The sequence below is a fragment of the Aotus nancymaae genome, unplaced genomic scaffold (assembly GCF_030222135.1).
Source record: "Aotus nancymaae isolate 86718 unplaced genomic scaffold, 86718_ANA_hifiasm-v0.15.2.pri h1tg000108l, whole genome shotgun sequence".
NCBI lineage: Eukaryota > Metazoa > Chordata > Mammalia > Primates > Aotidae > Aotus > Aotus nancymaae.
In genome coordinates, this window is record NW_026988523.1 from 43,648,169 (window position 1) to 43,661,465 (window position 13,297).

A 13,297-nucleotide genomic window follows, 5' to 3' on the forward strand; every position below is an offset into this window, starting at 1 on the left:
GAGAAACAGAATTACTCCCTGATGGAGGGAGGGCACCAGGAGAGAGAAATAAAGTCTCAGCTCTGTCACCATGCACTCAGAGAAATCTTTTCTGACCTTCCTAACTAGGTCAAGCCTCCCTCCCCCCATTCTACTTTCCTGTAGCTATGTGTCTTCTCCTTTGTGGCTCTTAATACAGTGCAAGTTAAATTTGAGTTTTTGATTAATGGCCCTTTCTCCCATAAGTTGTAAACTCCATGAAGGTAGGGCCAATGTCTCTCTGCTCACTTCTGTGTTTCTGTTACGTATCCCAGAGCCTGACATATTCTAGATGCTTAGTCAGCTGCACAAGTATCTAGAGTAGGTCCTTCCAACCACAAATTCCCTTCCCAGGAATATGAAGTGGCAGGAAAGAGGTTAAAAGCAGTGGCAGATTAGCCAATGCACCATCCGTGAGGGGCTGGCTCATGCTAGACTCTTTCCCAGAACCCTCCCCTGGTGGGAAGAAGGCCCATAAGGTGGTGGCAGCAGTCATCCACAGCTGCTGGAAGAGGAAATAAGTCATTCGCACTATGATTTGGGGCACCCCTTCCTTGCCATGGGCATCTTCCCAAGCAGAAGCATTGCTTATGCAGGTGTTATGCTCCCCACATGGCTGATCTGTATGTGCCTCCTGAGACAAAGTAATAGCAAGCCCTTCCTTCTGTATGGCACTTCAAAGTCTACAGATCTCTGTCCTATTTTTAGTTGTGTTTTGTTTTTTGATGTATACAACAACTTGTAAGACAGGCAAGTGTCATTGGCCTCATTTTATAGATGAAAAAGTGAAGGCTCAATATCTTGTTAAAACTTTACATCTAGGGAACTTCCAAGCCAGGTAATCTCATCATCCATGTGTAGAAGGCATATACTTTTAGCATAAAAAAAATCTCAAAGCCTTCTTTTGAGGGCTAAAGATAGCTCTCACCTTGTCACTGAACATAATGTTGCAGCATGGTAAATGAAGGGATCCAGGGAAACAGTGTGTCAAGTTAGTTACGATTCAGTTGTAATTCTTGATGGTAGTTTTATTTTCATTAAATCATATTATTTATAGGTTTCATCCTAGTTTAAATTGATTTAGAGGGAGAAAGAAAAGAGTGAGCGCGATAGACAAACTTTGTTTTCATTTGCAATTCAGTTCAAATTTATTTTGTCTGAGTTTTGAACTGACAGATTAACTTCATTTTCTTCCCATTTTTGATTCATTTTAGGTCAACTCAATTTTCTTCAGAGACAGCCTAGGCACAGGCCCTTTGAGGTGTGAAGGCCCAACGTGTGGATCCAGGCTTTCCACTCTGGGCCTAGCCCTGAGGCCTTCCCCCCTCATGCAGGTCACGAAAAGCAGGTGACAACATGTGGCTGGAGGAATTTCCTATGACCTGGCCACTCCGCCTTGGGGGTCAGAATTCTGAATGTGTCTTCATAATTGGAATTTTATCTGCATGCTTTAAAACAAACAGGAACCACTCCTTCATAATTCTGGCTCAGGCTCTGCAAGACACACACTGAGATTTGAGGAAATGATGGTGAGAAAGTGATGCCTTCTGAGCTCAAGTGAACCAGGATATGTTCTTCTTTTTCTTCAAATAGGGTGTGAGACTCCCAGCAACCTTTCATCAATGACCAAACCCCAAAAGCAGGTCTGGCCCGTGGCGCAGCAGCTAACACTCCTCTGGCCTTTACCACACTCCCAGGGCAGAGCTAGGTTCTTCGCACGTATTATCTCACCTGTGCTCACAACCTCCATGAGGTAGCAACAGTGCCGTCCTTGAGGAATCAACTCAGCAGCGTGAAGGACCCTGCCCAAGACCACATAGCTAGTAAGTCCAGGAGCTGGAACTGCAATCGAGACTCATGCACTTCCAATGAGAAGGAGAAAAGAAGAATGAACACAACCGATCCACAGTGAAAGCCTGGAAGCCAGGAGCAGAGCCTTCCTTGTGCATGGAAGAGAGGTGTGCTTCTAACCCAAACTCCCTCTCGGGTATTTTATGTGAGTAAAAATATTAATTTCTATTGTGTTTGAGCTACTATAATATTTGGGGGGTTATTTGTTGCAGCAGGTAGCATTAGCCCAAGTAGTCCGTACAGGCACCGAACCCAGCCTTGTAGGCTTGAGAAGGCCAAGTATGCTGATTCTGAAGGCTAGGTAGTTGCCAATTAAACAAACAGGAGGGGTAAAGGGCTTGTGCCTATGCTCCTAACTCCCTGGAAGCTGGAGTCAGGAACTAGGACCAGCCCAGTGGAGGCCAGTTTCAGATAAGGCCTCCTCAGCGGGCTCCTCTTCCAGCCTGGCCTTATAATGCACCTCTCTCTCCTTCCAGGCCCTCAGCAAGAGGAAGAGCCAGCTTCTAACATATGGTGGGTGAGCCGAAGGTGGGGGTTGCAGGATTTGAACAATTGCAGGTAGGGAAGAAAACAGACAAAATTTAATACCACCCTGTGAGTATGTCTCCTGGTCTTACATCCACACGGCTTCCTGACTTCTTTTCTCCATCATCCTAATTGCCCACCATATACCACATTTAAAATTGTTGAGAACTTTGCAAGACTCTGTCAGGGAGCCACTGTTTGCTTCCTGGCTCCCCCATGCTGGCTGGGCATCGGCCTTCAGTCCTGCATGAGAAATCCTTCTCCTGCCTTGTCACTGTGTTCTGATTTCCAGCAAATGTTCCCTCATCACATGTCGCAAACTGCTCTGCCCTGAGGGAACTTCGTGGTGCTGGTGGGAAGCTCCCACTGCCTCCTTCTGTGGGGTGTTTTGTAGACTGGGGTCTTTGTCCATCTTGGCAAGAAGCTGAAGACCCTTTTCTCCTTATGTTTTGCTGTAGGCATCCTTTCCAGTCATTCAAAGCTTCGCCATAAGCTCATCCCCACGGCTTTGCAGACAAAACTCCCACATCCCCCAGTTCCCTGCCCACCACACCACCCCTGAAAAAACAACAGCTCATTTGTAAGAGGTTTTTAATTTCATCTTGGTATGCCATTAAGGAGTGGAATAAGGATCTCTATTCATTTTCACTCACATAGTATCTGCTACATTCTCCAGCTGGTCTTTTCCACAGAAACCTGTGGGGTCATACGGCATCTGCATAATTTTCACTCACCAGACTGGTTTGGGTTTCTTGGTGGTTTGCATAAATTATAAACAAGAGCACAAAAATCACACAATGTAGACTCTACCATAAGGGGACATGTTCCCTCTGGCATTGCCAGAGTGATAGGGACGTGTCTCTGTGTTCAAGTCTCCAATGACATCCCCAGAAGTGAGGCCAAGCCTGTCCTGGCCCCTCTCAGATGGGTCCACAGTGACCCTCTGTCTTCCCCACCACCTCATTCTAGGTTCCCAGGAGGCTTCCTAGCACAGAAGGATCCCATCCTAGCACCACAACTGGAGACAGGGTGTGGAACCGCCCCCATGTACGATGGCTGCTGGGTCTTCTGTGCCGAGGATCAGAAGACTGAGCTGGAAGGAAGAGCCAAGGGTTTCCACCAGACCCTTCTGCCTCTATGAGCTCCATGAGGTTATTTAGAAACAGAACCTCTAAAGCAAAGGGCCCCAAACTTTTCCTTTCAAGAGCCAGACAATACAGATAGCAAATATTTCAGGCTTTCCAGGCCACAGACAGCCTGTTATATATTCTTCTTCTCTTTTTTTAAATGACCTCAAAAAAATGTAAAAACCATTTTGGCTGGCAAGCCATAGAAAGCAGGCCTGCAGGCAGGAGTTTGCCCACCCCTGCTCTAGAACACCACCAGGCCCTCCTCTGTCCCCTCAGCCTTCGCCTCCTTCCCACTCCAGGACTCTGGCATCCCTCTGAGCTGCTCTGAGCTGGTGTCTCCTCCAGCACAGCCTTTGCAGAGGGACTTCAGCAGGCAGAACTGCCCTCGGGAGTTCAGGAGTCCTCCTGCTCTGCAACCCTATGTACCCTCCTTTGCCAAGTGAGTGGCCCGGTTGGGTCTTAAACAAATATCAGATATGATTCTCAGCCCTGCTCATGTGTCCTGGGGATGAATTAAGCCTTGGTGTTTCCCACTGAGGTAGGTAGATACTGTTAGCCTCATCCACACTTGCAGATGCTAAAGCTCAAGAACTGAACCAACCTTCCTAGCAGTGCTCAACAACCACTTGTCAGAACGTAAAAGAAAGCCCCAGAATCTGGGCTTTACGTTTTCTCAGAACATGATCAGGGATTATTCTGTCCCACCCCAGCCTAGTGATTCAACCCCAAAGAGAGCAAGAATGCGAGAGAGAATGCTGTCAGCCATATAGAACTGCTTTCCAGATCTGAAAGACACTCTGAAAACAGAATGAACCCAAGCACTCAAAGCTATGGGGCCAGGTGGAGCAGCCCTCTCTGCCCTGCCGACAAGTCTCATCAAACTAAAAATAAAGTTTATAAAAGTAAATTATCTCATTTTATAACTTAAGTGCATCAAACATTTCCTTAAATATAGTTCACACTGAAAATAAAGTTACTTTTGCTGTACAGTTGGTGTCTGTTATAATTAGGAATAAACTTTGAGGGCAAAATATGAAAGGTTACACACTCACACACACATCTATCTATCTGTCCTTCTGTCTATGGTTGTGTAGATGGATAGACATATGCACCTCTTGACATAAGCTTCCCCAACATGGTGGGAAGTTGTTAGGAGTCCCTAAGTATCTAGTTTGCATGAGAATATCTATATTAAAAGTCCCTGTCCTTAATGATAAACACATCTTCATATCTAACGCTAAGACTCTTATTAGAAACATTAAACTATGCAATCCATAATGTGTTCAGTCTTTGGAAATGCTGAGCTACACCATATCATTATACAACAGCATCCCCAACAAAACTCCCTCCCCAACCCACCGCTTCCCTGGCCTCCCTGTCCTAAAGCCAGCGACCCCTCACAGAATATGGTTGTTCCATATAGGAGCCTAGTCACAGAACTCTAGGGGAGGACTCAAGAGGTGAAGTAAGAATTCTGCATGGAGTACAGGTGGTCAATGGGGTTTCCCACTCTGGACTGCAGAGGCCCAGCTTCTGAGGTTGCTAGGAAACAGTCACCCAGGTTACTGAGGGAGGTGTCATCGCTATCCAGGTCATGGAAAAGGGGCTCGGCACCTGAAATGGAGACGAAACACTGGCATGAGGGTCTGGAAGAAGTGATTCATTTCAGTGCTAGGATATTCAGCTGAATTCAACAAGTGTTGCCTGACAACATGCCCCAGGTGAAAATTTCTGTGAAAAGTCTATATTCTCTTTAGGGGGCTTGTGTTCAAAGTGCAACAAGTAAAAACAATCTAAACCGGGATACGACAAAGTGCTAAATTGAGTGCAGCATAAGCAAATGTCACAGTGTCTAGACAGGGAGTGTGGGGAGTAGACAGGACATGTCACCAGAGGCTGGAGAGACGGGGCGGAGCTCCTACAGGACTTGGGCCTCAAAAATGATGCTTGAAGGAAGGATGCTAAAACCAACAAGCAAAAAACAAAAAAGCTCTTCCAGTGAGGCTAATGAAAACTCCTGTGATAACATCTGTTCTTTCAAACACTGGGGTATACTAACTATCTGCTGTTACCCAAAATTTGTAACACAAAGAAAAGGAAAGTTAGGTGCCTACCTTCAACTAATTTACACCTTGTAGGGCCCAATAGTGGAACAGCTGAGGAATCGCTGCAACCAGGACCTGGAGGCGAGGGGTTTTCTGCCTCCACATCAAGCAAATGGGAAGAGGTGAAAACCGGAGTTTACACAACTCGCCGTTGGGATTTAAATATTCATTTTATTAAAGGACTCAATCACAGGGATACTTTAGGTAACACAACCCCTGAGACTCTGAAAAGAATTTACAAAAAAATGTATTTGCCCTGTTTTCCCACAGCTGTAGAGTGAAGAATGGCACAGATGTGACCCATGCCTTCTAAGGGAGCCAAGAGGGTAGATATCACTGAACAGCCAATGAACGGGGCCTTGTCAAGGGCCAGATGTTAATAAATGTTTGCTGAATGTGTGATACAGGAAGGTAGGGGTGATTTTAACAACAGAATTTTTTTTTAATGAAGGCAGAAAAGAAGTTGTTTGACAAAATCGATGCACTGTGGCATGAATCTCTGATACTAATGTTTTGAAGGCTTGCTGCATAAAATTATTTTTTAACTGTCAGTGTAATCTATCAGATTACACAGTATAGACACAGTACATACACCACTAACCTTCTCTGTATAAGAATGTGGTGGCCTATACTTGGCTGAGGTTGAACTTGAGCCTTCACTCCAGAACTCACCCAGGCCCTACCCTGGGTCCTCAGGCCCCTGGTTGTTGTCCATTAGCTTAAGCACAAAGCTGGGTAAGTGGGAGAGTCTCAGCTATTCACATATGCAGCATTTAAATCAATGGTATTTTGGGTGGGGTGGGGTGGGTATAAGGGAGATACTTTTCACTTTAAAAGTCAGCTTATGTTTCACAAGTTATATTAGAGCACCTATTAGTATCCATGGTAGGACGGTCCAATTAGGAAATTTGTTTTCTGTGCTTTTTATATCTTTTTCTTCTTTAGATTAATGTTTGCTTAATGAAGCCCTTCTGTAGCACTGATACTGCTGATATCTGGCATGAAGCCCAAGAGTGTGGAATTCTATCACAACAAGCAAGTCTATAAGGAGACACAACCTCCTATTTAAAACTAGCAAACAAGAAGCTTTGAAAACAAGATAAATTGAAGTGTCACTAATGAATATGCACGCGTGTAGGTCTTTGTCCTGTAGCCATTGGTAGGTGATTCTAGCAGTATCTTGTAGGGCACATTATTCTGCTCTGAAGCTTCATGAGCATCTGGGAACTGCGTAGATGTGTTTAGGAGGGAGTGAGGAAGCCGCACAAGTTGAGAGGGCCCGGGTGGGCGTTGAGTCCCTCTTACCATAAGGGTGCATGTGGTCTCCAGGCATCTGAGGTGGTGTGAGACCCTGTCGGAAGGGATCTGAGCTGTAGACACTCTGCTCGATGGCCAGGAGCTGCTGTGGGGTGGGCAGAGTCGTGTAGGGGTTCATGATCCCTTCCATCCCAGCACTCCCACCACCATTTGTCTGAGCTGTGGAACAAAGAAGAAGCCAGGTCATTCTCAATGTGCAGCCTGGCATGTGACTTCCCTGGGTCCTGATTTGCTCATTTATAAAATAAAATGGGATGAGGTGACATCAGGGATTCCAGTCCTTGTCCTACCAGAGGCCAGCAGGAATCACCTTGGAGGATAGGAATAGGGTAGGGGCCGGGATGTTGAACTTTGAGCACATCCTTGAAACATATCGTTTCAACAAAATGTTTTGATGTTAGCCACATGTTTGGAAGTCACTGGAATAGATGAATCTAAGGATCTTTCTACAACAATCCACTATGAGCCCATCAGTCAAGTGGGAGTTGTGACACTGACCCAGTTGACCTCATGGGGCTGATAGGAAGATTCCATAGGGCTGGGTATGTGCTTTGAAATTATAATTGCTATGCTTACAGATAGAATTTTATGAGAAAAGTGGGATTCAGTTCCTGCCTCCACATCTTGCTGAGGTTCTCTGAACATGGGAAGAACAGAGACCATATTTCCCACCAGCCTCCGCTTTCTAAAGTCTACCTTTGGAGCTGCCTTTAGAATTATTTAAACGAAGTCCAAAGCAATATGAGTTTGTGTTCTCACAATGCTTTGGTGCATTCTTCTCCCTTTGAAATGCACAGGAGACCTGTGAGATAGGGCCCGCAGGCATTACGGCCCTACCCTAGGGATGCACAGAGCCTGAGGCACAAGGAAAAGTTGGTCCCACATAAAAAGCCTAATGGTGGAGCTGAGGGCAGAATTCAGATCTCAGCCGCTTGCTGCTCTACCCTTCCCTGCATCCAAGCCCTGTTTGTTTCTTCTCTCCCTAAACATAGACCTTGTTGTTAACATACTGTTTAGTCTAGAAGGAGAGAAGCTAAGGGAACTCTTGGCTACAAAAGTCACATTCTAGATTAAGCATAGACCCAGTGTCGAGCACAAAGCTGGGTCCAAATGAAGAGAAGAGGCTCTGTGGAGCGGCCTGAGAACTAGGATCACGTTCCACAGACTTCAAAGTGCTGGTCCACAGACCAGCAGCAATGGCACCACCGAGGAGCTTGTTAAAAAGGCAGAATCGGGCCGGGCGCGGTGGCTCATGCCTGTAATCCCAGCACTTTGGGAGGCCGAGGCGGATGGATCACGAGGTCAAGAGATCGAGACCATCCTGGTCAACATGGTGAAACCCTGTCTCTACTAAAAATACAAAAAATTAGCTGGGCATGGTGGCGCATGCCTGTAATCCCAGCTACTCAGGAGGCTGAGGCAGGAGAATTGCCTGAACCCAGGAGGCAGAGGTTGCAGTGAGCCGAGATCGCGCCATTGCACTCCAGCCTGGGTAACAAGAGCAAAACTCCGTCTCAAAAAAAAAAAAAAGGCAGAATCTTGGGCCCACCCAGACCTTCTTTATGAATCAGAATCTGTACTCTATCAAAATCCCAGGTAATTTACATGCACATTGAAATGTAAGAAGCCCTGCTCTAAGATACAGACCATTCAAGGAATTCTGGATAGCTGAGTTGGGGAGCAGGGGGCATATCCTTTAAGAATGACATTGTTCTAATATAGTAATTCTTGGTTTTGTTTTTCTTTTAACTTCCATGAAGTATCCCACAATCTGTCCCTCTTTACCATCCTCCCCAATCCTCATATCACCCTGATTTGTTGAAAAGTACATCTGGGTAGAAAAGAGGAGGCAGCAGGCCTGTGGAACACAGTTAGAGCTCTAGGCCCAGCCCCATCCCTCACTGATCTAGGGCCACATTCAGTCTCACAGAGCCTCTCTTTGCTCATCTGTGAGACGGGGATAATAACAACTTCTTCACTCACTCCAGGAGTGGGTGTTGTAAAAGTCGTCAGCATGTATGAGAACACCGATCTACAAAAGTGCTCAACAAAGGAGGGCACTATTATTTTACTATCACTATTTATTTTGGAAAGAGGCAAGCCACCGAGGTGTCTTCTATTAAATCGATTAAGCTGGAAGGAGAACCAAGGGAAACTGAACATATTTGTGACTTTGCAAGTAGTCCTGACACATTCCCCCAGACACTGTGGTGGGATCCGGCATGGACACCGTGGATAAGGTTAGTGCCATCCCCAGTCAGCAGTTCTGGGCCTGCAGCTCAGGCGCCCTCAACCGTGTCACAAGTTCCTCACGGCTCAGTCCTTCCTTGAAGGCCTTATCTCTCCCATGGGTGTGGTCTGGGCTTCACTGAGTCCAGATATGTCATCCAAAGAGCTAGGTAGTGAGAGGCCCCTGGTAGGAACAGCCTGGATTCCAGCCAGAACTGCCTGGGAGGAAGCACCAGCTTACCAGAGCTCAGCCTCTGTGTGTTCTGCTGATCTTGCTGCTGCTGCTGCTGTCGCCTGGCCAGCTTCTTCATCTGATAAGGAGAGGACACAGGATTAGAAGTCAGGTGACCTGCAGCATGTTCACAGAGTAAGGGGGATCCTGGAAGCAACGCCCTCCCAGGGAGAGGGCTCGTTTGCAAAGCTCTAGTTTTTACTAAGTAAAGGAGTCACAGTGGCCAACCCCATGTGCAACAAGCTTTGCTGAGAGCTCTTCTACTCTGCAGCAGTATAAAGACAGCTGGCTGGGAAGCAGGGGTGCAGCTTGTCTTAGCAGGAATAGGATTTTCCCTCAGCAAATACAACTTGCTGCTTGTGTTGTGACAGTTTTACATTAGGTAATAAGTGTGTGACTGTGAAGTCTACAGCCCAGCCCAGACGTATGGAACAAGAGGATACTGACAGGGTGTGATTTGGGGGTGAGCCAAGAGGCCGTTCCTTTCCCTCTCCCTGTCTGCTGGCCCTTAAGTTTGAGATGAGCCTACCCAGAGATTCATGCCTCTTCCAAAGCACCCCACTAACGTGCAAGCTTCCCTGAAGGAATATTTTAACCCAATGTTTCTCAAACTGTGTTCCATAGAACATCAGGGTCCCATGAGGTGTTGACGTATACTTTGATTGTATGTATGTGTCTGTGTGTAGGAAACACTAGATTTTTGTAAAAAAATTTTTTTATTGCAAGATCTCTCAGAGCTTTAAATGTGCCCCTGTGCTTTATGAATCCACAGGCTATAGGGACTCTGCAATTTATTGCACCATGGAGTCTTTCTCTGGTGGAATAACACATCAACAGCCCTGTTCTGAGGACATCAGTTAGGGAAATGCCACCTTAACCAATCATGATCAAATCATGAGATAACCTGTGATACTGTAAAGTATACGTTTTTTTGTTGCCCTTGTTTTTTTGGCATACAATTCCTAAAATTTTTGTTCCTCCAAAGTGATGTCTTATTTAATGTTAACGGTTGACTGACAGCTGTCAGCCCCTAGGTAGCTTCAGGATGGAGGCTGATCACTAGAAAGACCAAGGTATGATTAGATGGTTGGAACGTTCAGCCCCACTCCCTAACCTCTTTGGAAAAGGGATGAGCTGAAAGTTAAGTTGACCACCAATGGTCAATTTAATTAATCATGCCTATATAATGAAGCCTCCATAAAACCCCAAAAGGATGGGGATCAGAGAGCTTCCAGACAGCTGAATACATGGAGGTTCCTGGAGGCTGGTGTGCACAGCAGAGCATGGAAGCTTCACACCCTTCTCCCATTTCTTACCATATGCATCACTTCATTTGTATCCATTGTAATATCCTTTATAAAAAGCAGTAAATGTAAGTATTTTCCTGAGTTCTGTAAGCTGCTCTAGCAGATTAATTAAACCCAAGGAGTGGGTCATGGGAATCCCAGTTTACAGCCAGTTGATCAGAAGCACAGTGAAACAGCCTGGAGCTTGCAGTTGGCATCTGAAGAGGAGGGCAGTCTTGTGGGACTGGACTCTCAACCTGTGAACTCTGACACTATTTCCAGAATTAGAAGACACCCAGTTGGTATCCACTGCACAACTGATTCTTGCTTGGCGTATAGAGGATATCTCCATATATTCTGTCACAGAAGTATTCTGTGCTGATTGTTGTAGTGTAAGAGCAGAGGAAACATAGAGTTTGTTTTCTTTCTCATATCATCCACTGAAGATCAGGGCTCTTGAGAAACAGCATAGGACATATGTATTTTTAGAGGTAGGAAGATGAATGAGTAAAAGGTCTAAAACTAAAACCATGATGGGGGAATATAGAGCTTGGTTGGATCCCGAGGACAGTATGACAGCTTGGGCCTGTATTAGTGAGGGTTGGACCCGGTAGAAGTGAGAAAAGGTACTCATTCTACTGTATCATAATGTTGTCTTGGACCAGTAATATGCACGCTACTTCTAAAACAACTCTGGTATTTGCATTAAATAAATATAAATTAAAGAGCATGCTTTTACCAAAAGACAAAGAAAGGCATTTATTCATACACATGGCTGGCCAAATTCACAGTCATGGCCCTAGGAATATGAAAAACATTTTGCTAAAATGAATGCCTTCTCTCTCCCCTACTGCAGGGCTGCTGTGGCCAAAATAATTATTGATAACAGAATTTTTGAATCAAGGGAACTACTCTACCTAATGAGCAAAGGCGAGAAAACCTGGCAGCAAGAACAATGTCCTACTATGATTATTTCAGGAAGCCAGCAACACAGGGAAGATAAAAGGAAGAAGCAGTTACCTTCGCTCTCTGGTTCTGGAACCACACTTGGACAACACGGACACTCAGCCCTGTCTCTGCAGCCAGAGTCTCTCTCACCTTGGAAAAATTGAACATGAGAATTATAGACACACTGGGATATCAAGGTAGAAGGTAGAACACTTCCTGTATAATGGATGAGGAGGCCAGAAGACTGTATCTGCTCTGGGAGTTGGATAGCTGTTAATGTTGAGCATAAACACAAGCACAAGAACATTGCTTCCCTTCAGGCAGAGTCCTTCACCAGGTAGAGAAAGAAAAGAATAATTATTAATTCACGTATGCATTCTCAAGAAGTGCTTCTGGATTTCTCTTGCTCTGGAAATTAGGCTTCGAGTAGTTTAGACATTAGTCTGTTGTGCTTTAGCTATAAGCCATGCATATGATCGACCTACTTAAGGAGATCTGAGAGTGAAAATCACTTGACAAAAACAAATGGTTCTCTGTTGCTCTCCTCTCTTGCCTAAATTCATGGACCTAAATTTTTGGTTTTGCCCCTCATATCTCTGGGTAACTTAGGATGTTTCATGAATATCCATATTCATTGCTACCCCGAGTGAGACTTGCCCAAAGAGAATAAGACAAGAGTCATCTGGAACTCAGCAGAGCCAGGTAGACAGCTCTGAGGTCGGCACGTGAGACGGGGCTGTGGTGGAGACAGGACGACTGGCATCCAGATAACAAAGCGGTGCATTTCAACATCTGCCCACCAGACAGGCACACAGTGACGGGCTGGCAAGCTGTTGAGAAGAGAAGGGGCAAAAAGCACAGATTTTCAGAGGGGGCCTGAGAGACACTGCCCCCTCTTGATTAGATTTTGGGGAGGAGATGGGATTGAAAGAGCTCCTTGAATAAACGTGTGAGTAGAGCAAATGGAGGCCTTGAGAAATCCTTCCCCTTTATCATGCCACTTGGGGCAAGGCTTAGAGGGGGAATGATTAGAACAGGTTTTTACAGCACATCCTTCTGCTAAGCCAACTAAAATAGGAGTGTACGCAGGGGCCCACCTCCACCTGCTGAAACCCTATCCATTCCTCAGAGGCCCAGCTCAAAAGCCACCTGTTCCTCAAAGCCTTGCCTGATTGCTCAGACCGAAGTGACCTTTCCCTTCACTTGGTTCCCGGCTGCCCCTGTGTTACGGTCCTCAGAGCCTCCTCTCTGCTGTTATAATAATGTGTACACAAATCTCCTTGTTGGTTACCTGGAAGCTGCCCGGGGACAAGCACCCAGCACAAGGGCATACATAGGCTGGGAGTTTAGTATACACAGAAGAAGTGAATAAATAAGGAAGATCATAATTTGTCCTGGTGTAAGCCCAATTTGGAGGCATTTCATTTTCTACCAGTACCTCTCTTGGAGAATAAGGAGCTGCAAGGGCAGAAAAAGGAAGAGTTTACAGCTGAATCTTTCCAAAGTTCAGAAGTTGTGACAGGCTGGCCTACTGCTCAACAAGTACCTGTCCTTCCCTCCCCTGCTCTGTGGTGGCTGTGTGCTTCACCACTGCACCTACCCTGGGCTAAGCCCATGCCTTGCTTTGGCCCGTGGGATGTGATGCGTCTGATGTCC

The 13,297-nt window shown here is 45.8% G+C and overlaps 1 protein-coding gene across 1 annotated transcript in view; it reads right to left on the bottom strand.

Moving 5' to 3' along the window:
* Positions 1-2,968: 2,968 nt before the first annotated feature.
* LMX1A (LIM homeobox transcription factor 1 alpha) overlaps positions 2,969-13,297 on the bottom strand; it is a 153,106-nt gene continuing 142,777 nt past the window's right edge. Inside the window, exons 6-9 of the mRNA XM_021676183.2 lie at positions 11,714-11,791; positions 9,417-9,486; positions 6,935-7,105; positions 2,969-5,138 (exon numbers count right to left, since the gene is read on the bottom strand). Coding sequence (XP_021531858.1) covers positions 4,978-5,138; positions 6,935-7,105; positions 9,417-9,486; positions 11,714-11,791 — 480 coding nt within the window. The 3' untranslated portion in view covers positions 2,969-4,977. The remainder of the gene's footprint in view (positions 5,139-6,934; positions 7,106-9,416; positions 9,487-11,713; positions 11,792-13,297) is intronic.